Source organism: Cottoperca gobio, chromosome 6, assembly GCF_900634415.1.
Source record: "Cottoperca gobio chromosome 6, fCotGob3.1, whole genome shotgun sequence".
Taxonomy (NCBI): domain Eukaryota; kingdom Metazoa; phylum Chordata; class Actinopteri; order Perciformes; family Bovichtidae; genus Cottoperca; species Cottoperca gobio.
The window spans coordinates 17,610,942-17,634,844 of NC_041360.1; the positions used below are offsets into that span (position 1 = coordinate 17,610,942).

Consider the following 23,903-nt stretch of genomic DNA (forward strand, 5'->3'; position numbering starts at 1 on the left):
AAATGCACATTCTATCTGTGAGCCTGTAATTAGCTGTAATCTGCAGTTTGTTGTCGAAATAGAAATGATACAGCTTTGCATTTCTGTTGAACAAGCGCTCTCACTACAGACATTCTGATGGTTGATTATGCAGTGTGATGGGTGTGAGTGAAATATGAAGTTTAGGAGGGCTACTGTGTGCCACCGTCACCTCTGAAAGTATGCTGCTGAATTTAAGTGGATAAAAATACAACTGGCAGGCCTCCAGCTCTGCTGTGTGTGATGGGCACAGAGCAATAACAACATAGCAAGACAACAACTCTGTGTAAAAGGATGAGGCGGTATGAGGAAGACGAAGGTGTTTATGCATCAGCAGCGTGAGTCCTGCTGCTTCAGCACTGAGACGTGTTACAGATTAAACACAGAGCAGAGCGTCTGAGTTTTAGTTTCACTGTGTATCCGCATATTTCTTTACCTGTATGAATACACTGATTTATATTCTTAATTGGTTCAAGACAGTTTTATTATCACCCGGGGCCTTTTTGTAACCGTCATGTCAACGTGCTGGATGTTAACAATGCTCTGCACTTTACATCATTACTCTGGTATGTTTGGTATGTGTGTTAGCATGTTATAGCGCTGACTGAGGTGTGCGTCCCACAAACCAAATGATGTTTTCTTTGAATACATTTGAATGTGAAAGAATTCACTCCAAAAGTATAGCGTGCATCATATAGAGCCACAGAGGAGAAGAGTATTGGGAAATATAATATAGACTCTACAATGTGTCTAGTTTCAGTGTATTATAATCTGACTGGCAGAATGTAATTAACGTTGAAATGTAGCAGTGGCTTGCAATAGGAACATGGAATATGTTTTGCAAAGAAAAAAACTTCCAACTATGAAATAGTTTTGGCACATTTTTGAGACATAAGACCTTTTTCTGCTATGGAAAGAAATTGGCGTGAAGCTAATCCCCCAGGACAGAATTAAATGAAATATTTCTGAAAAAAATGAGGAAAAGTGGATTATATACATCAAACAAGTTGCCCCCTTTTTGTTTCCAGAAATGAAAACCAAAGTATAGTAAAATACTTTAAAACACTTAAATACATTAACCTTTTTACCTACTTGATCTTAAGGAGAAAATCACACACGCGTAAAGCAAACTCTGTCATGTACAGTTTTATGTGTTGTTATTACTGTATGTACTTGTGTTTATCAGTCAGGGATGGTTGATAACAGAAAATATTAATTTCAGAGAAGCAACTAGCTCTATGTTCTCTTTAGCTGAAGCATAAATACAGCTTCGGATTCCTGCCAAAGACCTCATCTTTTTGTGTTGAGACGCTCTTCATGTCTGCATTTCTCTCCTTTGATAAGGACTTTCATCCTGTTTTCATTGATTACAGCCTGATGAGTCATCCTGATAACACAGTACAGGCAATTCATCACTCCACTACACACTGTAGGCCCTTTGTTCATGGAATGTGTGTGTGTGTGTGTGTGTGTGTGTGTGTGTGTGTGTGTGTGTGTGTGTGTGTGTGTGTGTGTGTGTGTGTGTGTGTGTGTGTGTGTGTGTGTACGTGTCTGTGTGTCTGTGTATTTGTGAATTTCTGCCTCCTGCCTGCGAATGACGTGGCTGCGATACACAGCATGTGTGTGTTTGTTTGTCAATGTGCAGTATGTCTGTGTGCGTCTCCATGTAAACAGCAGGCCAGTACCCTGAAGTCTAAGTCACTGCAATATACAAACCCAGCCTTTGCACTAACAGGGACCTCATTTTCTGCTTCATGAACAGGAAAGTGAGCCTGCACGAGAGAGAAAAATGACCAAGTGGTTTATTAACTGCAAGTCACATTAATGAGCCAACACTGTATAATCTCCAAATACATCCAATATAGGTTGATGATATGAATCATAATAGTTCCACCATATCGTTGATCCTTGCCTTGTTCTGCGGCTGCAAAACTATGATTTCAAACAGTACAAATACTATTTTCTTCACAGAAATGCATGCAGCCTGTGACCGTAGCTTTGGAGAATAAGCCCCGCAGTAATTGTTATGTGGAAGACGCAACATATTTGCTCACTAGATATATCTGAGCTATATGAAAAGTGAGTTGCTCTTCAGTTCAAAGTGGAAGGAGTGAGGACAATCCCTGCTCTGTCAAGAATTAGAGCCACCTCTGCAAATAGGCCAGTGTGTAATGCCTGAGGGTGGGAGTTTCACTGAGGCTGGGGTTTCCGTGTAAATAAACAGTGTGGGGGTCTCAGTGGGCGGAGGCCCCCCTTCCCTGGGGTTTGGCCCGGCCTTTTGTTGCCTTTAATCCAAGCACTCTCTATTGAAAAGCATGAGGGGGTGCCTGACTGAGATTAGCCTGCCAGCTCTTGTGTGTGCTTGAGTTTCTCACAGACTGCCTCCATACTTTTGGAAATAACACAGTTATCCCACATCCTCAAGGTGGCTGACAAGAATGACAAGTAGGACCACTGCTGGGCAATCTCAGACCTTAACATGACAAAATGACCTTAGCATTCCCAAAAAGCTACCACTATAGTAGTGTGAAAAATGTCTGGTTGTTTTGCAATTTAGTCACTTCATACAGGCCACAGTTCTATCATTAATTTAAATTTGCTTTATAATGACTATAATTCAATTCTGTTTTGTATAAGACGACATGCAATACATGTGTGAAGACTACACATAACTTGCTTTGAAAGTGTTATACATTAGAAGACTGGAGATAATATAATTAGGCCGCTATATTTATGCATCTGGATGTTGTTTTTCCTCATTTCACATGGCTTGCACAGCCAAGAACTAACATAACACTGATTTAAGTAGCTTCTTTAAAAAACAAGGAGACAAGTGTCCTATTGTTGGTGTTTGAATTTAAAAGCACTACAACCATGCATACAGCATAGCATTAATATTACACTGCAGGTTTAATGTTAGAACAGGTTCGATTGGCCTTTGTGATCAAAGATAAACAAAAACCTTTTGTCAGCTCGTTACATAGGCCCACATGTAAAGGAAAACTACAGGTTGTAATGTTACAACTGTTTGCATGCTTCCTTTCTTCCTTTGTTTAATGTAGGCTCTCATTACCACGTGGTGGTAACAGATTGTTTGAACTGGAGAGAAAAGCCATTCGAAGCTAATTAAGCAGCCATTCCCGGCTCTATTCACAGGCAGAGGACCGAGGAGCACAGGCATTTGTCAGCGCTTGACCCCGCGTGGTATTGATTGACAACGCTGCTCCGTGAATGACAGGCTCGACGCTGCTGGGCCAATGGGAAGCGGGCGAGTAAGTGCACCGCGCTGCCATTGGACGAGAGGCCTTAAAGCCGCAGAGGAGTCCCACGTGGGGGCAGGGTTGAACCTTCAAAACAAGGCGTAGAGGCAGCGTTCAGACATGGCTGATGTTCATATCAGACAAAGGCAATCATATCTCCTCTCCCTGCAGTGCAACTATTAAACACATGCTGATAGGTTGGCGCACGGATGTGTTGTGCAAGAATCACGTGATATTTAAGGCTAAAAATGTATGTCGAGAGGTTTTAATTTGGTGGACATCGTCGATCGATTGGTCATTAGTGTGTCCTTCACGTTGTATATGTGTTGGGGGGAGTTTAGTCCGCACATTTCTGATTTTGTCTGCTACTTTGGCAGTTTCACAGTAACATCGCTTCACATTTTAAAACCATGTTTTACAAACAAGCTCCCATCTCCCCTCCCTTTTCCTTGTATGGGGATAACAATTCAAGAATGCTTGTTGCACCGCACACATCCCTCCCCGTCCCGCCGGTGGTGGTCTCACCCAAATATTCATCAACTTTATTTGGGCGGTAAAAAATAAAACACTCTAATGAAGCGCGGATGTGGAATTTGTGCTGTCTCTGTCAAATTTCAATATCATCGCCGGCACATCAATGCCTGCTGTTGTTGTTGTACATGGTGGGACGGACGGATGATGCCTTGTGGATCCGCGGGATGATGTCATGTATCGTTGCACCCCACGTGGGGGCCGTCGCTCTCCGATAGGCAGATGTGGCCGTATTCCTTCCGAGTAATCCGATTGGACAGATAGGCGCTTTCACGGCAGTTCAGCCCTGCTGCCTGTGTGTGGCAACCGGGGTAAACTGGACAACTGGGGGAAATGCGAGATTGTGGAGAGTACCATGTTACGCTTTTAAAGAATCTCCAACCTCTTCGAGTCGGAAGACAGATTTTGGAAGCATATATTTTTTTCTTTTTGGGATTAACCAGCCACAAAAGGCGCACATTTCTCGGAGGTTCGCGGCTGAGAATAAAGTAGTTTAATCGAGCCCGACCGCACCACATTTTCTCCCAACTGCTCCCCCAGTCTGGCTGGGTGCGCTCCGGAGAGAGAGGATGCTTGTCGAGATCCGCGTCCACCACGCTTACATTAGGAGGGATTAAGCGCATGAATTATAGCCTTCTCTGTTTTTTCTTCAGGAACAAAAGTCGGACGGTTAAAACGCACGCACGGGTATGTATTTACCAGAGCTGTTGATTTTCTTTTTCAGTTTTTTTTGGGCGTACGCTCAACAGCGCACCGTTTCCATCGCTTTCCGCGGAGTCAAACAGTAGGTAAAAGCCAGCTGCTGTCGGTCGTGGCCTGCCTGGAGACGTCCTACAGCGGGGTTTTGTTCATTCGACGAACATCAGTCAAGATGAGAGTCTCAAACAAACGAATTTGATGCAAGCATTTCAATTTGACGGCGAAAAAAAAGTAGCGTCTTTATTTGGTCTATTTGTGTTTGCAGCAGTTTAAATGGTAAATTAAGATTTTATTTTATTTTTTGTATAGCGAGTGTATCGCTGACCACTGACCGAAAAAGGTAACCAAGAAGACCGAAGCGCAGGACTAGTGCTTCTTTTTGACCTGGCTCTGCAATAACTGGAACTAGTTTGGTGTTATGATTACTTATTAGCAAAACGTGCACTGTATTGTGTTTTTTTTTGTTTCGTCTAAAGATTAAACCGTGTCATTTTTCAACACAGGATTTTCACGACCTCCCCTGCCCCCCACCCCTGCCTGCTGAGACCGGTGTGGCTGTGAGCACATTTCAACCATTTTGCCAAAGGACCTGCACACTGGAGAGATAAACAAAGGATACATTTCAAGATGTATCCACAAGGCCGACATCCGGTAAGAAGCGCTTCCTCTATACTTACTACAGTTTACATATTTACCTGACAACACTGATGTTGACATGGTTCCTGACTGCTGCTGGTTCCCCCTGAAATCTGCCCTGCAAAGCGTTTTCCACCCTTAATGCAGCCCATCAAATCTATATGGTTATATCACAATGCATTTATGCTACACCAGAATATGCACTTAGTGGTAAATGGATGCAGATGGTTTGCATGCCTGGAGATATTTACTCAGCCATACACTAACATATGACTGCTGAATATGGGGACAGGTGGTGGCTTTAGTTCTCTTCTTTTTTCTTTTTTTTTTGATCAGATTTCATTTTCAGTGTGAAAGCCTATTCATGTTGTGTTAGCTTCTGGAGGTGTGAAGTAGACCCACCTCTCTGGTGTGGTAATGTCTTACTTACTGCACAGGAGATATTATCTTGAAAGTAGTCTAATGTGGAAACTATTCTTCTCCCTTCAGCAGCACAATGAAAGGTAATAATGACTAAAACTTTCTCCTGTGACTGGACTGATGTGATTTTTACAACCTTTCTTTCAGGCTCCACATCAGCCCGGTCAGCCTGGCTTCAAATTCACTGTAGCAGAGTCTTGTGACAGGATTAAAGATGAATTTCAGTTCCTGCAAGCCCAGTATCACAGGTAATGATTCCAGATGATACCACCAAAGTACGACGGTGTCAACATTGACTTTTTATAAAAAACTAAAGGTTAAGGCTAATATTTGGTTGTTGAATGAAATGTGCATGAATGAAAAGAATTGTCCTTACCAACTGTCAAGAGGTTAAGTGTGAGTGAGTTATTGAAGTGATAGAGATGCCTGAAATTGACACCTTGTCTTCTATTTTAGTCTTAAGGTGGAGTATGACAAACTGGCCAATGAGAAGACAGAGATGCAGCGCCACTATGTCATGGTAAGATTATGTTACAAAAGGGAGCAATTATGGTTCCAAATTGCAAGGCTTGTTGAAGATCTAGTTGAGGTGGAGCGAGACAGGCTATTGTGATCACCTGCGTGGTGGTTAGGGCGGGTTGAGTGTCAGGTACAGGCCTGTGAAAGGCCCCAGGGGGGTTTGATGTAGCTGGTTGTTACGGAGGAGCTCTTCCTGACAGCCGAGGCTCCATTATAGCGCGCCCCTGATCTCCAAGGGTCGGCTGCAGCGTTGCCCTCTGTGTGTGCTGATCTGATTATTCTCCTAGGAGACTCCACGCTCAGACATATGCATGGCCATAAATTAGGTGTGAGCTGATGGTAGAGGGCCAGAGCAGTGTGTGGGAAAATGCACCACGGCAAACAAAATGGAGGACGGGGAACCTGCTGCAGTTTATTTTGCACCAAGTCAACCTTGGTTTCAGTGTAATCCTAAATTATTAGCTTTTGTTTTAGCAGCCCTTTAGAAAAACATAGGCATGCTTATGACGCAGGAATTTAGCTCAGACATGACGCGATCAGGAGCTTCTTCTGTGGCAGTGTTCTCTGTTGTCCCAGGTAAACACACCGGGGATGACTTAAACCAATACATGCAGGCTTAAGTTAAACATTCTTTTCACAGGAAAACAACATGTCAGCCTGACAGGGAGGAGGTTAGGTAAACATGTAGGGAAGTATCCCACAGCCAGCACTGGGTGTCAGGTTACGCTACGGCTGTGGGGCTCTGATCTCAGACAGAATGGCTCTCTTGTTTGAGAGTAATTTTCGAAGAAGCTAATGGACTGAATAATGCATTGGCCTCATCAAATAGACGCTGACTGGAAAGCCATTTCTGCCCTGGCTGCCACTTGTGGGCTCCACGGATTACATTTCAGCCAGACGGACTGACCTGGCTTGAAATATCAAGAGTGTTGAGCAATTGCGTTACGCTAAGTAAATAGACATCCTGGAGATCTGAGGGCTTAAGATGGTGATCAATAAATCTAACCCTTTCTTCTCTGTGGTCGCAATATAAACAACAAAATATCGATTTATTGGCTATTCACTGTTAGCTGCTCTAAGAAGTCCTTTTTTGTCTGCTCTAAGTTTATCACGTTCACCAGCCGAAGCTGGATTGGTTTCAATCATAATGTTCAAAACCATTTGATGCTGTAATTTAGTGTTGCGATCAATTATACTATTGATTTGTGGTTTGTAATTGCATAAATATATTAAATGTTGGCGCAGCATGAGTGTAAATGTGACTTTTTTTACTTCCATTAGTGACAATGAACTCTTTGTTGTTGTTTCAGTATTACGAGATGTCCTACGGGCTGAACATAGAAATGCACAAACAGGTATGTACCATCATGTTCCTCATATTTTTCAGCTCAGTGGTTTTCCACGGTATCAGGGGATGTCACACCCTGGAGGAGCTGCTCATAGGCTGTGAACTGAGCTGACTGAGCATTGCTAATAGGCTGTAAACAGACTGATCTACTGCAGGCAAACAAGGCAATACAATTGGAAACTTGTACCACCCCTTGTACAATTATTGTGGCCCTTTTTTAAAAATGTGCTAGTGGTGTAAAGCCTGGATTTGTCTCCGTCTTTTGATAAGATTAAAGGTAGACTTTGGCAAGCTAGGCCTTTTGACTTAATGATTAAAGAGAGAGAGAGGATTGCTGATGGGTCAGTATTTCTTTTTAAATGGACAGTAATTACAAGAGAGGGGCAAAAGTCCTTTTAGTCACTTATTGTGTCCTTATCTTCATCAAAAGATCCTATCTCGTATGGCTCCACAGATCAGTCACAGTGATGCTTGTAGAGATAAAAATGGTATGAATGAGTAATCTGGAGATTCCTCTGCATGCTGCTTTTAAACCAGTGAGGCTGTCCACTCTGCTGCGACAGCCGCCTGGTTAATGATGGCGTTGGGGGCATGGCGGAATGGTGAGGTAGGGTGATCCATCAGTGTCTGGGCCGTGTGTCACACTGCCACATGTCTGTCAGGGCTCGGGCCGCTCTGATAGCTTCTGTCAGGCACTTATCGCCAACCAGAGGAAAGAGGAGGGGGATGGGAGCCGGAGACAAGTTGGAGAATAGAGCTGGGGGAGGGGCAACAGCCCTGCTCTGTGTAAACAGGTTAATCGACTGATCCATTTTAGCGCCTGACTTTTATCAGGAACCTCAACAGAGCTGATGGAAGCGCTTGAATAATTCATCAGTGGGGCCCTAACCTGCTGAACGGCGTGTTTGTGAGCAAACAGTGTGGGCCCCGTCCATGCAGCTCCCCCAGTTTACAGCTCAGGCACGGGAGGAGGAGAAGATGGGGAGTGGTTAACAGGCAGGGCTGGGATGGATTATTGGATGCACATAGGCATATTATTTTCCTGCCAGGAGATTTATTCCATAGTGAGGAAATCCATTCCTCTTACTGTGCCTTTTTTCATTACCATGCAGGGACATAATTCAGATTTCAGAATGCACACACCGGCACAGCGCAGACTGACTGATGTGGCAGTGTTATCTGATCCCTCTCTATCAGCCGTTACAGTATGTAGATGTAAACGGCTAATTTCTGCTGCGTGATGTCAGTCAGTAATTACCATCATCTGGTGCTTGTTTCCTAGAGCTGTGTGGCGTTTGGGTGTTGGTGAGGCTCAATCAGATTTGGCTGTTACCTGTAGTCGTAACACAGACATGAGGGCACATGGCCATGGGAATCATTTGCTAAGTAGCAAACTATCTGCCATGCCCAGGGCCAAAACAAACTTGTTCAGCCAGCGAACTGTCTGCAGTGTTCATACATAAGAGGCGTGCAGTGAAAAGTGGTGGGAGAAATCGTGGCACTCCAAGCCATCAATGCTCCAATATCCCCAATCTGTCATTTGGGACTGGACTGGAGTGTAATAATTACAGGGTGTGAACTGTTGGCTGTCAGATCCACTTATATAAACAGAAAGTTATTGTATTTTAAGATACGGCATAATGAAGAAAGTTATGGTTTTATGCTGTTTTGGTTACAATAGGTTTATTGTTTTAAAATCACAGCCGTCCTTTACCCAAGATAATCCCCTGACGGACTGCTGCAGCTGACAAGGTTAATCATAGTAATGACTCATGCATCCATTTAGGCAGACTTTTGGCCTTACTCAGATCAATACAAATAACTTCAAATGCCAATTGGAAATTTATTCTGGACTTGCTTCACATTAACAAAGGCTCTGAGGCTTTGTGTAACATCTCAGTTTAGTGGAAACATGTGTCATTTTCTGGCTTAGATGAGCCGAGAGTGAAGTGCTAGTCTAATTTTCTTTCTACTAGAGAAATCAGAAAACGGGCGACGCTGTCATCTTGGACAAATTGGAGGCCCTCTAAATCTGACTAGTCAAGTATTGTTTATAGATGGATCATGTGACCATAGCCACCAGTAGTTTTCCCCTGTATTTAATACTCATCAGTGTCTCGACTCCATTTTCCCACTGCTGATAGCAACAGGCGAATACCTTTCTGCACACCATTGACAAGCCTGCCTGAGAGTGCTCTTAAAGTGGTGCTACACAGGTCCGAGTACCTGTAATTGTGTAGCAGCAGCGCAAAGCTGGCCTCTCAAGGGCCAAGCTGTCATCTACTTAAAGTGACAACAGCCCCATTTTTATCTGCAGGCAGACGAGAAAAAAATCCCAGCACTGCACTGTATCTATTCTGACAGCAGTGGCAAGCTCAGTTGATGCCTTTTCCATGTATTTGCATGTTGTGTTGGGAGAGTGCAGAGGCTGCCAGTTGTTTAGGACATAGTGGATCGGCCACCTCCTGACCTCTCTCAGCCAGCTGTCACCATGACACTAAGCTACAGAGGAATGGACTGTGCGCTCAAGGCCTTTTCACAAATCCTGTCAAATGTTCGACTGCTATTGACATGGCTTATCTCAACAAACATGGATTATACAGGCTCTGTAGCTTTTCAACCATTTCTGAGGGCGTTCTTGAGCTCTTGCTAGAGCGCTTACGACATTGCGTTAATACTAATGCCGATAAAACCTTTATCTAACCCTCTCATTGCTTTATTGGTCGTAGGTCACATTTATTGTTCGTCAGAGGAGGCTGGAGTTCAGTGTCTTTCTTGTATGCAGACAGTAATCAAGTTCTAATCAGTGTTGTCTTATGAACTAGTGTACCTTCTGAACCCAGGCTTTACTCTGTCTCATCTGATATTTCATCTGATATTTCATCTTCAGCTTGTTGTTTGTCCTGCTGGCTTGCCCAGCTAAGTGGCTATCCATGTTGCAGCTTGGGTCAGCAGGTCTCGTTCTGTTGGACATTACTCTCCAATCTCTCTGGCTCTGCTCAGAGGTAATACGTCTAGCTGCCAAAACTGCCTGGCATTTCTGCCATGTGTAATAAATAAGCTGGCGGTCTGCAAAGTACATTGTGTGTGCTGCTCCAAATGAAAAATCAGGAGAAAATCCCTGTGATGTGTTTGTGTTCCGCAGTGGCCTTGGGTTGAACTGCAGCTCATAAATTCCATAGATGATGTAGCTTTGGCACTGTTATTTTTCTGCTCCCAGTGCAGAGCTTGAACCTGAGAGTTTCGTCTCCCATCCCTGGAAGAAGACGGATGCAGAACAAGCCGACTGTGCAGTGCATTTACAGGGGGGGGGGTCTGCACCTCCTCCCATCGCTCTTTTTATCCACCATTCATTTGCTCCGTTCATGTGATCGACAGGCTGAAAATTCAATTTAATGACCTGCCTCCAAGCACGTAATATGATTTTAAAGCCTGTTACGGTCAAGCAGAGGTGCCATTTGCATAATGATCCCAGTAAGATAGGTCTGCAGCCGTTGCCATGGCAGTTGGTAGACAAGCAGAAGAATGGAGGCAGGGCTGTGTGGATGGATGGGAGGTTGGGAGGTTGGGAGGGTGGTGGGCTGGGCGGCTGATTGCAGTGAGAAATGGCCGAGGTTTCAGCGTTGGAAAGGCAGCGCTCTAGCGCACTGCACAGGCCGGAAGTTGTCTTCTAATGGTATTGATCATAGATTTGAGGTGTGTTACTCTCCAGGTCATTATGGTTTGTAATCTTTGCTCAAACATGTCATTACCCTTTTAATGTAAATTGCCTACACTGTCACATGTAAGTAAACAGTGCAGTCTGGTTCGTGGGCTTCACTTCCTTGGGTGTGGTTGTGTGGTTTAACTCTGAGGTTAACTGCAGGACAGCGGAGTTGCAGATGAGGGGAAGCAGGGCAGAGTGAGTGAGGATCCTCTCAACGCAGCAGCACTCTGCCTGCTCATATCCGTTTAGCATGGAGTGCACTCTCAGCACAGCTGTGCTCCATCCCCCTGGGCTCTCCTAATGTTTTAAATATTTCAATATTTCAAATGTCAATATCACGCTGTTTAGAGGATGTTGAGTCAAGCAGTTCTGATTGCCGCAGTAATTGACTTAATCGGTGTAAACATTAAAGGCGGGGTTATGTGAAGTCACTGTCTGTTTCATACTTTACCATCTCATTTTGCTCCTCTTTTGTTTTCCAGACGGAGATTGCCAAACGGCTCAATGCAATTTTAGCTCAAATAATGCCTTTCCTGTCACAAGAGGTGAGTTTTAAATGTTGCTCTCCAACAGTCTCATAGCTTAGTACTAAAATAAAGTGACTTATTGTTGCCTGTATTCTACAGATACTACTTCAAAAAGCAATTTTGAGTAATTGTGTGTGGCCTTTACTTTTGAAAATTGCAGCAGCACTATGAAAACTCTGAGTGAAATGTTCTGATAAGTGAGTGTCAATGTGTGATAGATGTTGGCATGCCCCCCCCAATAATCTTTTGTAAATGTCTTCCCACAGCACCAACAGCAGGTTGCTCAGGCAGTGGAACGAGCTAAGCAGGTGACTATGACCGAGCTGAATGCTATCATCGGGGTACGTGGACTTCCCAATCTGCCTCTCACCGTGTGTATACTCCCTTTTTATTCCTTTATATAACCTGAAAATATCACTAGCTATAAATACTTTTCCATGTTAATGTCTTCTTAATGCACCAAGTACTCTAAACTGTTATGTGAATAGAATGTGATACACCGCCTGCTAAAGTTAGTGCTGAATCAAATGTGTTAATATATTTTGTCATAATTAGTTCTATATTCCTCACCAATATATTCACACAAGTTTAGCTCTCAAGAGAGCTGGTCTGTTGCTCCAGCTTTAGTCTCGACGGCATCTTCGCTGCCTTGTTGTGTGTTTATAAATGCGAGCCTAAGAGCTCTTGAGATCCCCTTCGCAGCCTGTATTGCTTTAATTGGCTAAGGTTTTAACGAGGAGCCTCATCCCTCACTGCTGACCTGGATAGCTGTGGGAATTGAAAGGCTGAGGGTGAGCAGAACACAGCCAGCGCTGCAAGCTAGCTGAGACAGTGTAGAGAGCAGTCAGCCATCACAGCTCTGCAGTTCTGTTTGCACACCGTAGCACTGAGCTGTAATGTATGGTGTTCATCACTGCTTCAAAACACCATCTGCCTCTCATTGATCAGCTGTACTCACCCTGCCCTCCTGAAGCAGAAGTGAGTGGTGTCAGCCTCGATACAAAGCTCAGGCTATCGGTGGTCTTATTACTACAGTTGAATCTTGCAGAGTCTTTAGCATGCATAAGGCCTGCCTAAAAGGCTTACTTGATAACTGGAGGCACATATTGGAATTCAATTAATGCCCCCTTGGTGACCTTTTGTTCCAGGATAATTGCTCCCTAGAATTTGTCTGACTAGGTGTCTTGAGGTGATGGATAGCTGCTGTTTTTTTATCTGTTGGACTGAAGCAGATGCTTTATCACACTTTCAAAAAAGCAGAGCAGCTGCAGTTTTTCCTAAGAAAAGCTAATTTGATTTGCGGCTCCTTCCTGTGTATGTGATTTTTACATTTGGAACAATATAATGCTGGAACATTTCTGTACTTTTTAATGTGTCCCTATAATTTGATATTAATATCATTTAAAAAGTCTACATAATATAAAAATTGGACAAGCCCGGCCTGTTTTATGAAACTGTAATGCCTTGACCCAAGTCACGCCGGATGCTCATGTCAGAGGGGGTGGAAATGTAGCTACTGTATGTTTTACGAATACCTTTCCGTTAGTTATTCATTGAAGAGAAGCTCTGTAGGCATGCCAAAATCCTCATGCATATTGTAAAGCAAGGTAGGGTAAAAGAGCGTGCCAGGCAGACAGGCAGCATCCAAGAGCCAGCTGCATGCCTTATTGATGGGGCTGAGGGCCATTAATATGATGCAACTAGGGCAGCTGCTTGCGTTGAGATGAACCTGACTGGTGGCGGCTCCTGTTTGATTAGAAAACGCACGAAAAAGTCAGCCAAGAAGTGGTTCAGAGGAGCCCACCTGTCTCCCCAGCGAGTGGCCACCTGGATAAACGCACAGAACGGCTTTAAAAGGATGTTAAAGTAAAAGAAATTGATTTTGTCTGTAACACCATTCATTGCAGTATATAATAATGGAGAGAGGGCGTCTAGAGCTGCTGTTGCCCTGACCGTTTTCTGTCCTCCTTTTCAGCAGCAGCAAGCTGCCTACCCCGCTCTCATGGTCAGTGGCATTCACAAATATCTGTATGTGCCATGTTGTTTCAATTGGCTTGGTGTGTGCACACATCTGGGCTTGAAGGGCTTGTGCATGCTGCATGGCACTTTTCTGTCCAAGTGCTGTGCGTTTCACTATAGTTAGTGTAGTTAGTACACTAGAGACTACTATAATACATTTGCTCAATTTTGCCTGTGTGTGTGTTCTTTTTCTATAGCTCCAGTCAGTCTGAGAAAAAAAGGGGCAAAGAGTAGGTCTTTATCTTGGAATATTAAATTAGAGGAAATAGGCCAGACTCTTTTCTTTATTTATTATTGTCTTCATTTATGGCCCTCTAATGAGGGCTCTTGCTGATCAACCATGCATATTACCCATCAGTGCCTCATTAAACACAATGAGCGAGGATGGCTCTCCCCTGCCAATGAACAGGCTCCTTAATTTCCCTCATGGACACAATATTCTAACACACTCTCTCTCTCTTTCTCTTTCTCTTTCTCTCTCTCTCTCTCTCACTCTCACTCTCACTCTCTCTCACTCTCTCTCTCTCTCTCACACACACTTTGTGTCCTGGGTACATTTTGTAATTGGATTGACATCTGCCCTTTTGGAGCAAAGGACCAGGTTGCAAGTTAAAACTCTCACTATTTTCCAATCTAGTCTTCTATACCTTCAGGGCAGATAATGTAGAAGCAATTAAAAAGGCCCTCCCAGATAGGATTTTTAAGGACGAAGGAGGATGTTTTAGAAGTAGGTGCCCTTTGTAAGACCTACGACTGGATATCTCTGTTTTAAAAATGTAAATTTGAAAGCAAGTTCCTACTGAGTTGATGTAGCCTATTTTTAATGATGTGTTAGGCAGGTCCACCACGTTGTACCAGTCATTAAAAAGTGCCTAATATTCCTGAAATGGCCATAAATGGTCACTGATTGAAGCGCGTCTTGTAAAAGAGAGGAGGTGCGCGCTGTAACAACAGCTGAATTATTCAGCTGGCTCGTAGACGGGTAATAAATTGCTGATGTTTTTATTGGTGTCTCAGCTAAGTATTATTTAACCTTGCTTTAAACTGCTTACTTCCATGCTGAGTGCCTTTTAACTCCCATCCATTTCCCCGTGCCTTTCAAATATTGATGGTGAATATTGGAGGGTTGACTGAGTGCCAGCATGGGACCCCTGGTCCTGGCTCCCACAGCAGCCTTCCAGACACACACACACAAACACACTCAAATACTTAGAGTGAGAGGGAAGGAGTGCCAGCTTCTGGCACTTAGTGTTCCCTCAGTCTCTTAAAGCATGGGTGTGCAAATGATTCATGTTCTGTTAATCCAGGAACATGAATATGAGAGGAGTAAAAAGACGCTGGTTGTGTTTTTGAAGTGTTTAAAAAGCAGGTAGTTGTTTAGCCCACAGGCTGACAGATTCCTACACAGCTTCCTGTTCCTTAAGAGGATTGCTCAACTCACTGATGGCATATAGGAGTGCAGTGGTGCTGCAGTATAAAATGTGCTAGTTTACCTGATGTGAAATTATTCCTTTGTGTTAAGCGGTGGCTGTTTGTCGTTAATGTAGAATTTATATATTTTTCTATTTCTTTTCCAACTCATCATGCACTACTAACACTGTGCGATTGAGTGTCTCCAGCCCTGCGTCTCATGCTTTCGACGTGTTGAGCAGTTGATTGTTAGTCATGACTTCTACTCTCCTCAGCACAGATCTAGGGCTTATGCCACCCTGGCCTGGTATGGAAATAACACTGAGGGGGATTGCTTTTGGATCCTGACAGTAATAGATGTGTGAATGCGCTAATATCATCCAGGGTTTAACTGATCAGCCTCATGTTTAGTGTGTGTGTTCTCCTTGCCTTTACCCTCCGACCCACTCTGTATGTCTATCTCCCTGTCTACTTACAGCAGCAGCAGCTCCAGGCACAGCACCTCTCCCATGCTGCTCACGGGCCTCCGGTCCAGATGCCACCTCACCCCTCAGGCCTGCAGCCGCCTGGCATCCCCCCTGTGATAGGCGCTGGATCAGGCCTGCTGGCACTAGGTGCCCTGGGCAGCCAAGCCCACCTCCCAGTAAAGGATGAGAAGAACCACAATGATCTCGAACACAGAGGTGAGGAGTTAAACTCGGCACATTGCTGTCCGGTTGGGCATTAGCTGCTTAACCAGTTTTATTTAGAAGAATAGAAATGTATATTAATTTAAACATTATTGCATAGATGTTAACCAGGGAAAAAACTATTTAGCGTGGAGTGCTTCTCAGTCTCTAGAGCAGAATGGTAGGGCCCTTAGGTGAGCAGCACATCCTGTCTGTTCACATTCTGTCTGGTTAATGAGCTGGTACATTCCCAGCCCATGACTGCTTAAGCTATTCAACAGCTCCAACACACGTTGATAAGAGGGCCTTGTGCCCTGCAGCTGATTCTCACACGTTCAGCCAGAAGCATCTGTTATGATATGCTAACTGACGTGTTTTTCTTTCTTTGCTCCACTTGGTTTCCTCATCTCCTCGGCCGCCATTGCGATGTCTGCAAAAACAGAGAATGCGGTGAGTGTCCAAACCTGCAACCATTTTTTGTTTCAGGACTTGTTGCTTTCATTATTCATCATCGCACTTTCATCTCCACCGCGAATGTCAAGTAAAAAAAATCCTGCCAACAGCATGCTACTGCTGATTTCATGCACTGTTGTAATCAGCTTTCAATAAAATGATTAATTGGAAATGAGGCTTGGAATATAAATCCTGTGTTAATCCAGAAGGGAAATGACTGGTATCATGCTGGAGAGATTAGAAGCCTTGTAATTTCATCACAATTAAAGCAAGACTTTGACTTCCCCTTCTTAAAGGATTTATTTGATCCCTTCTACTGTCTCCCTTGTTTACCAGCTCACTCTCCTCCTTGGCATGTGATGAATATTTATGAACACAAATGGAGAATTGTTTTGTTTTTCTCCATCCTGTCTGGCTGGACCTGCTAAAGCGTTTTATTTGAATGGCTGCGATCTCTGATGGCTTGTGATGTGCCTGTGAGATTGTGTTTCTGCAGGCTGGTCCATCTGAATGGGTGCAGTCATGTCTGAAGAAATGAAACTCCTGGGGCGATTAGCAGGCCTGTTTTGTTTCTGTGCTCTTGTCCCAGGTCATCTGATAGCATAGTGGTGACTTTGGTTAATGAGTCACGCTAAGCATCTCTTTAAAGGTCAGCCATTATGCAGACAGTGGCCCTTTGCCCAGACTGCTAGTCCATCGGCCATTGTTCACTTCTCTGGGCTGCCACTGACTTAGTCCATGTTGTTGCTTTGGTCTTCAGAAGAAGGGACAGAGGGAATCAGGAGAACTTGGCAGTTTACAGGCAAATGGCAAACTCCTGTGAAAGCTGCTGGACACCTGCCGAGTTCCTCCCATTATGTTGCGTTTGGAGTGAGCTGTCCCAGCTTGTGTGGGCAGGCAGGCTCCATGAAAAACCACCAGTCAGTCCCACGCTGCCATGCCCACTGGCAGGATATAGATTCTCTTTCTTTATCAAAGCTCAAAGCCTGAGCTGACATGGTGCCCGAGCTCGCTGCGGCAATCAATGCCCACAACATACAGTTTTTCTCTCTCTCTCGCTCTCTCGCTCTTTCTGTGTGTGTCTCTCTCTCTCTCTCTGTCTCTGTCTCTCTGTGTCTCTCCATCTATCTCCTTCTCACGCTTAGCCTGACTGACTCTGGAGAAAAGGCCCTCTGTTCAGCCACAACACACTGCTCATGTCCCTGTAAGGCCGTTTGTTGTCCAGTTATGAGGAGGAGGGAGCCCAGCTCAGAAAACAAGCCCTCCTCCTTTCAGTTCAGATAACGGCCCATTCTGTTGTTTGGCCAGGGACAGGCTTGTGTGTGAGATTGGGCTTGGCTGGTGTCAGGGTACTGCTTGGAGCTGGCCTACAGCTGCATTTTAAGAGTCTGCAGCATCCCTAGTTGTATGAATGGGGCATTTTTAGTGTTTGGATTGGCACAGTGTGTTCTCTGTGAATTTGTAACGGATGAATGACTCACTGCTCTCTTCTACAATGAAAGACAAAATGGTAATAAAGTATGTTTGGTTTTCCCTTTGCAGAATAATTCTGTATCCCCATCTGAAAGCTTACGCACAGCCAGTGAGAAGCACCGCAGCTCCTCTGACTACAGTTTGGACTCTAAGAAACGCAAAGTGGAGGAGAAGGACAGTATGAGCAGATATGTAAGTCAAAAAATAAATTGTTCAACAGTTTAGAAATGCGCTTAATCACTTCCATGCCAAGATTAAGATAAGAAGGTCAATACCACTCATGTCTATCTGTTAAATACAAAGCTACAACCAGGGGTTGCTAAGCTTAGCTTAGCATAAAGGCAAGGCATGTTTATTTATTTAGCAATTCAAAGCACTTTACACAAAAGATGAATCATTTAAAAATATTAAGACAATTCATTCATTAAAAGGCAAGAGAATAGAAACATCTCTGACCCTCCTGTAGTCCACCTATTTCAAAAGTTTCATTGAGAAAAGAAGAAAGATTTCAATGCGACTAAGTTGCCAATTATGTTTACAGGACAGTGATGGGGAGAAAAGTGATGACCTGGTGGTAGATGTTTCTAATGAGGTGAGGAGAGCACCGTGTAATTGTAAATGGCATATTGACATGTACCAAGATAAAACTGTCTTATAAACAAAAATACATTTTTCTCCAGGACCCTGCCACTCCTCGGGCAAGCCCCGCCCACTCACCACCTGAAAATGGCATTGATAAGCCCCGCCCTCCAAAGAAGGACACACCCAACAGCCCTGCATCAGTGGCATCCTCTGGAAGCACCCCGTCATCCAAGGCCAAGGAGCTCAGTCATGTAAGACACCAAGAGTTACGAACAAACTAGGACAGAAAGGGTTTAAATTAGAATTGCAGAGAGAGCAAAGGGATATTTGCAAATAAATCGGGGACGTTTTCTGCAGTGGATTAGGAATGGCTGTCGGTGCTTTAAGTGCATGACTAAACGTCAGGGATAATATTGTCCCGCATCAGGATCAGTCAGGTCTTCTCTGTTAATAGCTCAATGTATTTAACTCCTCCATGTTTTTTTTTCCTCTGCCTCACTAAAAGATTAAAGCCAAAGCAGTAAGGGGATAAAAACGGCCCCATCTCCATTGTGGCCATAATAGGTTTTAGAATAAATAGCAGTTTATGGCTCTGCAGGACTATGAGGGTTGTCAGAATTAGATTGGATTAAGTTCAGTTTGCTCTCAAATTGTCAGTCTGCACAGTGCCTGGTTTCGGGATTGTGAATGTGCTTGCTCTCTCGTTCCCTCGACAGAATGACAAATCCTCCACGCCTGGCCTCAAGTCCAACACCCCCACCCCCCGAAATGATGCCCCCACCCCTGGCACCAGCTCCACTCCCGGGCTCAGACCCATCCTGGGCAAACCACCAGGAATGGAGGCTCTTGGTTGGTACCACTCCTTTTTCCTCGCTAGCAACTGAGACAATCTTTCCATCCTCTCCCAAGGTACTGTTATGTCACTTACAAATATCCTTCTCCTCTCTTTGTCCGTAGCAGCCCCTGCTTTGCGTACTCCTCTGTCCATCGCAGGTTCCTACCCTACCCCCTTTGCCATGATGGGCCATCATGAAATGAATGGAGGCCTGACTAGTCCTGGCGTGTATGCTGGTCTGCACATCTCCCCTCAGATGAGCGTTGCAGCAGCTGCAGCCTACGGACGCTCCCCCATGGTAACACCCTTTCCTGCCCTTTTTATTTACCTGTATTTTTATATAGCTAAAAAGCCACTGGACGTACTGTAGGTAAAAGAATAGTTTGCCATTTTGAGAAATGCTCTTTTTTTTTTTGCCCTAGACAAAAGATCAATACCTGTTTATGAACATGTATTTTAAAGGGTCCCTGTAGAGTTTTAGACTTCTAGTAGCACTATGGAGCTGTTTTCTATGAGTGGGTCACTATTTAGTTTGTCCCTGTTTCCAGTCTTTATGCTAAGCTAAGATAATCTCACTGTAGCTTCATATTTAACATACAGATATGAGAGTGGTATTGATCTACTCGTCTTAAGAATTCAGCTAGTCAGTAACAGATCTGTTATTCAAAGGCTTCAATCTTGTCATTTTTCAGGGGTTTGATCCTCACTCCCACATGAGACCAGGCCTTCCAGCCAGCCTCACATCCATTTCTGGTGGCAAACCGTAAGTGTCACGCCAAATGTGTTATTGTCAGATTTTTTTTTAAACGACAGTGGTATAAATCACTAACACGTGTCGTTTCCATTAGGGCTTACTCCTTCCACGTCAGTGCAGACGGTCAGATGCAGCCAGTGCCCTTCCCGCCCGACGCCCTGATCGGCCCTGGTATTCCACGGCACGCCCGTCAGATCAACACGCTGAGCCATGGCGAGGTGGTGTGCGCTGTTACCATTAGCAACCCCACACGTCATGTCTACACTGGTGGCAAAGGCTGTGTCAAAATCTGGGACATCAGCCAACCTGGCAGCAAGAGCCCTGTGTCCCAACTGGACTGTCTGGTGAGCACGGCTGCTGATTCACGTTTCACTCAACAACAACCTTTTACTCCTAGTTCTGTTTGTGTAGTTGTTTCGAAAGGAAATGAACTGTATACACAACCTCATTCCATTCGCAATGGGATAATCCTTTGTTATACACGAGGACCACAACAGGCACACATCCCAATGACAGTTTTACAGCAAATGCACTGGTGCACAGATGCAGCTGATGCTTTTAATCAATGTTTTTGTAAAACAAAAGAAAGTACGTTTGGCAACAACCAACATAATAAAAATAACATGACATTTTCAGATAAATTATATTTGGCTTGAAATGTTAACGTAACCAAATAACTATGACAAGATAAAAAAATTTAAAATGTAGCCGTGTATGTTTGAGAATTCCCTTGGTTGCGATGTGACAGAAGGATTTTCATCCTCTTTCCCACCGACTTGTTCCTAAATCTCTCTCTAGCTCCACTGACCTGAACATGTATTGATTTGCTTTGTCCTCTGTGCAACAGAACAGGGATAACTACATCCGCTCCTGTAAGCTGCTGCCTGATGGCCGCACATTGATCGTTGGAGGCGAGGCCAGCACATTGACCATCTGGGATCTGGCCTCTCAGACACCCCGCATCAAGGCTGAGCTTACCTCCTCAGCCCCGGCATGCTACGCCTTGGCCATCAGCCCCGACGCCAAAGTCTGCTTCTCCTGCTGCAGTGACGGAAACATTGCCGTTTGGGACCTGCACAACCAGACTCTCGTTAGGTCAGAAGAAAACACTTTTTCACACTGTGTGGGCTTTGGTCCCACAACGGGATTTCTGTTGTGTGAACAATTTTAGAAGGGGATGTCAATAAATGCTTGTATGCTTTCTGACTTTGATTGCAGGCAGTTCCAGGGTCACACGGATGGTGCTAGCTGTATTGACATATCCCATGATGGCACTAAGCTGTGGACAGGTGGTCTTGACAACACTGTTCGCTCCTGGGATCTGAGGGAGGGTCGACAGCTGCAGCAGCATGACTTCACTTCACAGGTACAACCCTGCAACGAAGAAGAGATGGATAGCATACACATTCCACAGACTTACTGCATAGGGCGGTTGCCTTTGAGCCCCAGAACTGTTAGTAATTACTGTTCTATCCCGTTTCCAGATCTTCTCTTTGGGCTACTGTCCGACTGGAGAGTGGCTTGCTGTGGGCATGGAGAGCAGCAACGTGGAGGTGCTCCACCACTCTAAGCCTGACAAGTATCAGCTCCACCTGCACGAGAGCTGTGTCCTCTCCCTTAAGTTCGCCTACTGTGGTATGAACACACACACGCACAAAAAAACGAGGGATAGATAATGCTGACTTTACTTAACCATAAAGGGGCCTTCGACTGTCCTATTTTATTTAGTGCTAAAGCTGCAGTGGCCTTTTTACGGTCTCAATGCCTATTGTGTTTTGAAGGTTACCTGATAACTCTTCAGTTGTCGGTATTTTTATACCACTTCTTACTCCGAAGAGTCCTGATTGTACTGTTGTTTTCTTTTGCAGGTAAATGGTTCGTAAGCACTGGGAAGGACAATCTGTTGAATGCTTGGAGGACTCCTTATGGCGCCAGCATATTCCAGGTATGCAGATCAATACACTCTGTCTGCAGCCAGTCCAAAAGTATGCACAGTTGTCTCTGAGAGGAAGGGCATAGCGACCGCTGTCTGACAGGACGCTCCTATCAGTGAAAACTGAACCTGAATTATTGACCCGACAAAGAAGTCTTTTTGAGGGGCATCAGGCCAGAACTTGATGTCATTGCAATCTAATCTTGCCCTGTAGTCAGCTAATCTTCTCTACTTAACTTCTAATGTAGATGTGAATGTTAACTGCCTCCCAGACTAACCTGTTTTTATCTTCTTCAGTCCAAGGAATCCTCATCTGTCCTGAGCTGTGACATCTCGACAGACGACAAGTATATTGTGACAGGCTCTGGTGACAAGAAGGCCACTGTATATGAAGTGATCTACTAGAAGAACAGACTGCTTTTATCGGAGCATGCTCATGCTCAGGAACAGTAGACTCTTCCTCCATCTACCTTCCCTCACACAGACAGCATGGATGTTGCCTGCAGCCCCGGGGTGGATGGGCAGGAAGTTTGGCAGTGCCAGACTGAGGTGGACGCTGGTGCTGTTGTGGCCGTGGACGCTGTGACCTTCAGCTCTGCCCTTCCTCACTCATACAACTAACACTTGTACAGCAAGTGCAGTCCCCCAAGGCACTAAGAAGAAAATAATGTCTTGCTGTTTTTCTGTTTGTTGGATATTTCTTTCTTTTTTTATTCGTCCTTTTTAATGTGGAGATAAAGTTCCATGACACAACTAGAAGCGGCGCTTCGCTCTGGAGCTTCTCCTTGGAGGTCCTGTGAAAAGTGTACATAATGGAGTAATAAAAGGCCTTTTATAGATTTATATTTTGGTGTCCAGTTACGCTTGTGATGGTTCTTTCTTGTTCTCTACGTGATTTTCTGTCCCCTCTGGGGATGGAAATTAGATTAGGACTTTGTAAGAGGATATTCTATTTCAGTTTTTTCCCTCCTCTGCTTTTTTCATGTTCGTTGTCCAGAATGACCTTTTCGGAAATCTAATTTGGATTTTTTTTTCTCCCTGACAACGGCATTTTTCTTTGCTATTTGCTGTAACACAGACGTTTGTCCCATGGATTTTAGCAGTGGAGAATTCTGGAAAGGCTCTTGTTTTCAGACTGGAAGGAGAAAATCATGGTTTCCAGTTATGTCTGCCCTTTGGTCAGCATAAATTCAACTTTATAATGAAGACCTATCACTGAACACTGGCTGCTCTCAATGACATTAAAATGGATAACTATCAACCGGAGGACTCGTGGGTTTTATGGAGAAGCAGCTGTGACTTGAGTTCAGTCTGTTGACTGGACTATTGTATGAATCTTAATTTCTCCACTCAGCAAAGTTTAGTCATCAGTCTAAGAGTTAATTATTGCTTCTCTCGTTTGACTCTCTGTGACTGATGTGCTAAACTTACATGGTTACTCATGAATGTGGCAGGCAAAGCCATTATCACATTTGACATTTTGGGTATGCTATGTTTGCTTTCTAAAGTATTTCATAATGTTCGACTACAATCTTCTCATAGACCGGAATGGTCTCTGCATAAACACACAAGACTGTGTAGCACACACGTGTCATCATCCCTAAGGATTGTACAGTTGACAGTTGTTGATAAATCAATAAACTGTTTTTATATAAAAAAATCATCTTGACTGAATTTCTATAGTGCTGGTGCTTTGCTACTGTTGCACACTTGGAGGGAATCATTTTATATTTGAGGAAATAAGCTTATTCGCTCTTTTTCTTGGAGAGAGTTAGATGACCAGATTGACATTACTCCGATGGCTCGTGTTAGTAAATAAGCGACAGCCAGCAGCCAGTTAGCTTAGCATAAAGATTGAAAACTGGGAGAAACGGCTAGCCTGTCTGAAAGTAACAACCTCGCAACTTCCTGGTGATGAAAATACTTTTCCTTGGATGAAACAAACATGTATAATGTGCTAGTTAGTGAGCTTTAAGGGTGCTCGTAGGTATACTGTTACCTTTGGACAGAGCCAGACTTGCCGTTTCCACTTGTTTCTACTCTTAATGCTAAGCTAACTGGCTACTGGCTGTAGCTTCCTGTTTACCGTACATGAGCCTTGGAAATAGTATC

At 44.2% G+C, this 23,903-nt stretch overlaps 1 protein-coding gene across 10 annotated transcripts; it reads left to right on the forward strand.

The window, feature by feature from the left end:
* Window positions 1-3,888: 3,888 nt before the first annotated feature.
* tle3a (TLE family member 3, transcriptional corepressor a) lies at window positions 3,889-22,634 on the forward strand. 10 transcript variants are annotated; one of them, XM_029433424.1, is made up of 22 exons: window positions 3,889-4,496; window positions 5,012-5,159; window positions 5,712-5,812; window positions 6,021-6,084; window positions 7,394-7,438; window positions 11,620-11,682; window positions 11,931-12,035; window positions 13,640-13,669; window positions 15,572-15,776; window positions 16,204-16,211; window positions 17,757-17,879; window positions 18,229-18,279; window positions 18,368-18,520; window positions 18,986-19,118; window positions 19,230-19,402; window positions 19,797-19,867; window positions 19,953-20,202; window positions 20,706-20,953; window positions 21,077-21,224; window positions 21,343-21,493; window positions 21,727-21,803; window positions 22,089-22,634. In XM_029433424.1, the coding sequence occupies exons 2-22, from the start codon at window positions 5,136-5,138 to the stop codon at window positions 22,194-22,196; spliced, it is 2,331 nt and encodes a 776-aa protein (XP_029289284.1). In that variant the 5' UTR covers window positions 3,889-4,496; window positions 5,012-5,135; the 3' UTR covers window positions 22,197-22,634. The 10 variants fall into 10 exon arrangements, with proteins under 10 accessions (XP_029289284.1, XP_029289280.1, XP_029289283.1 ...); XM_029433420.1 differs by having other exon boundaries at window positions 3,890-4,496; window positions 19,227-19,402; XM_029433423.1 differs by having other exon boundaries at window positions 3,890-4,496; window positions 13,643-13,669; window positions 19,227-19,402.
* The last annotated feature ends 1,269 nt before the right edge of the window (window positions 22,635-23,903 follow it).

Coding starts and splice junctions, on each gene's coding strand:
- tle3a (XM_029433420.1), top strand. CDS start 5,136: ATGTATCCACAAGGCCGACATCCG. Junction 19,119..19,226: donor ACCAGGAATGGAGGCTCTTG/GTTGGTACCACT, acceptor CTTTGTCCGTAG/CAGCCCCTGCTTTGCGTACT. Junction 19,403..19,796: donor CCTACGGACGCTCCCCCATG/GTAACACCCTTT, acceptor GTCATTTTTCAG/GGGTTTGATCCTCACTCCCA.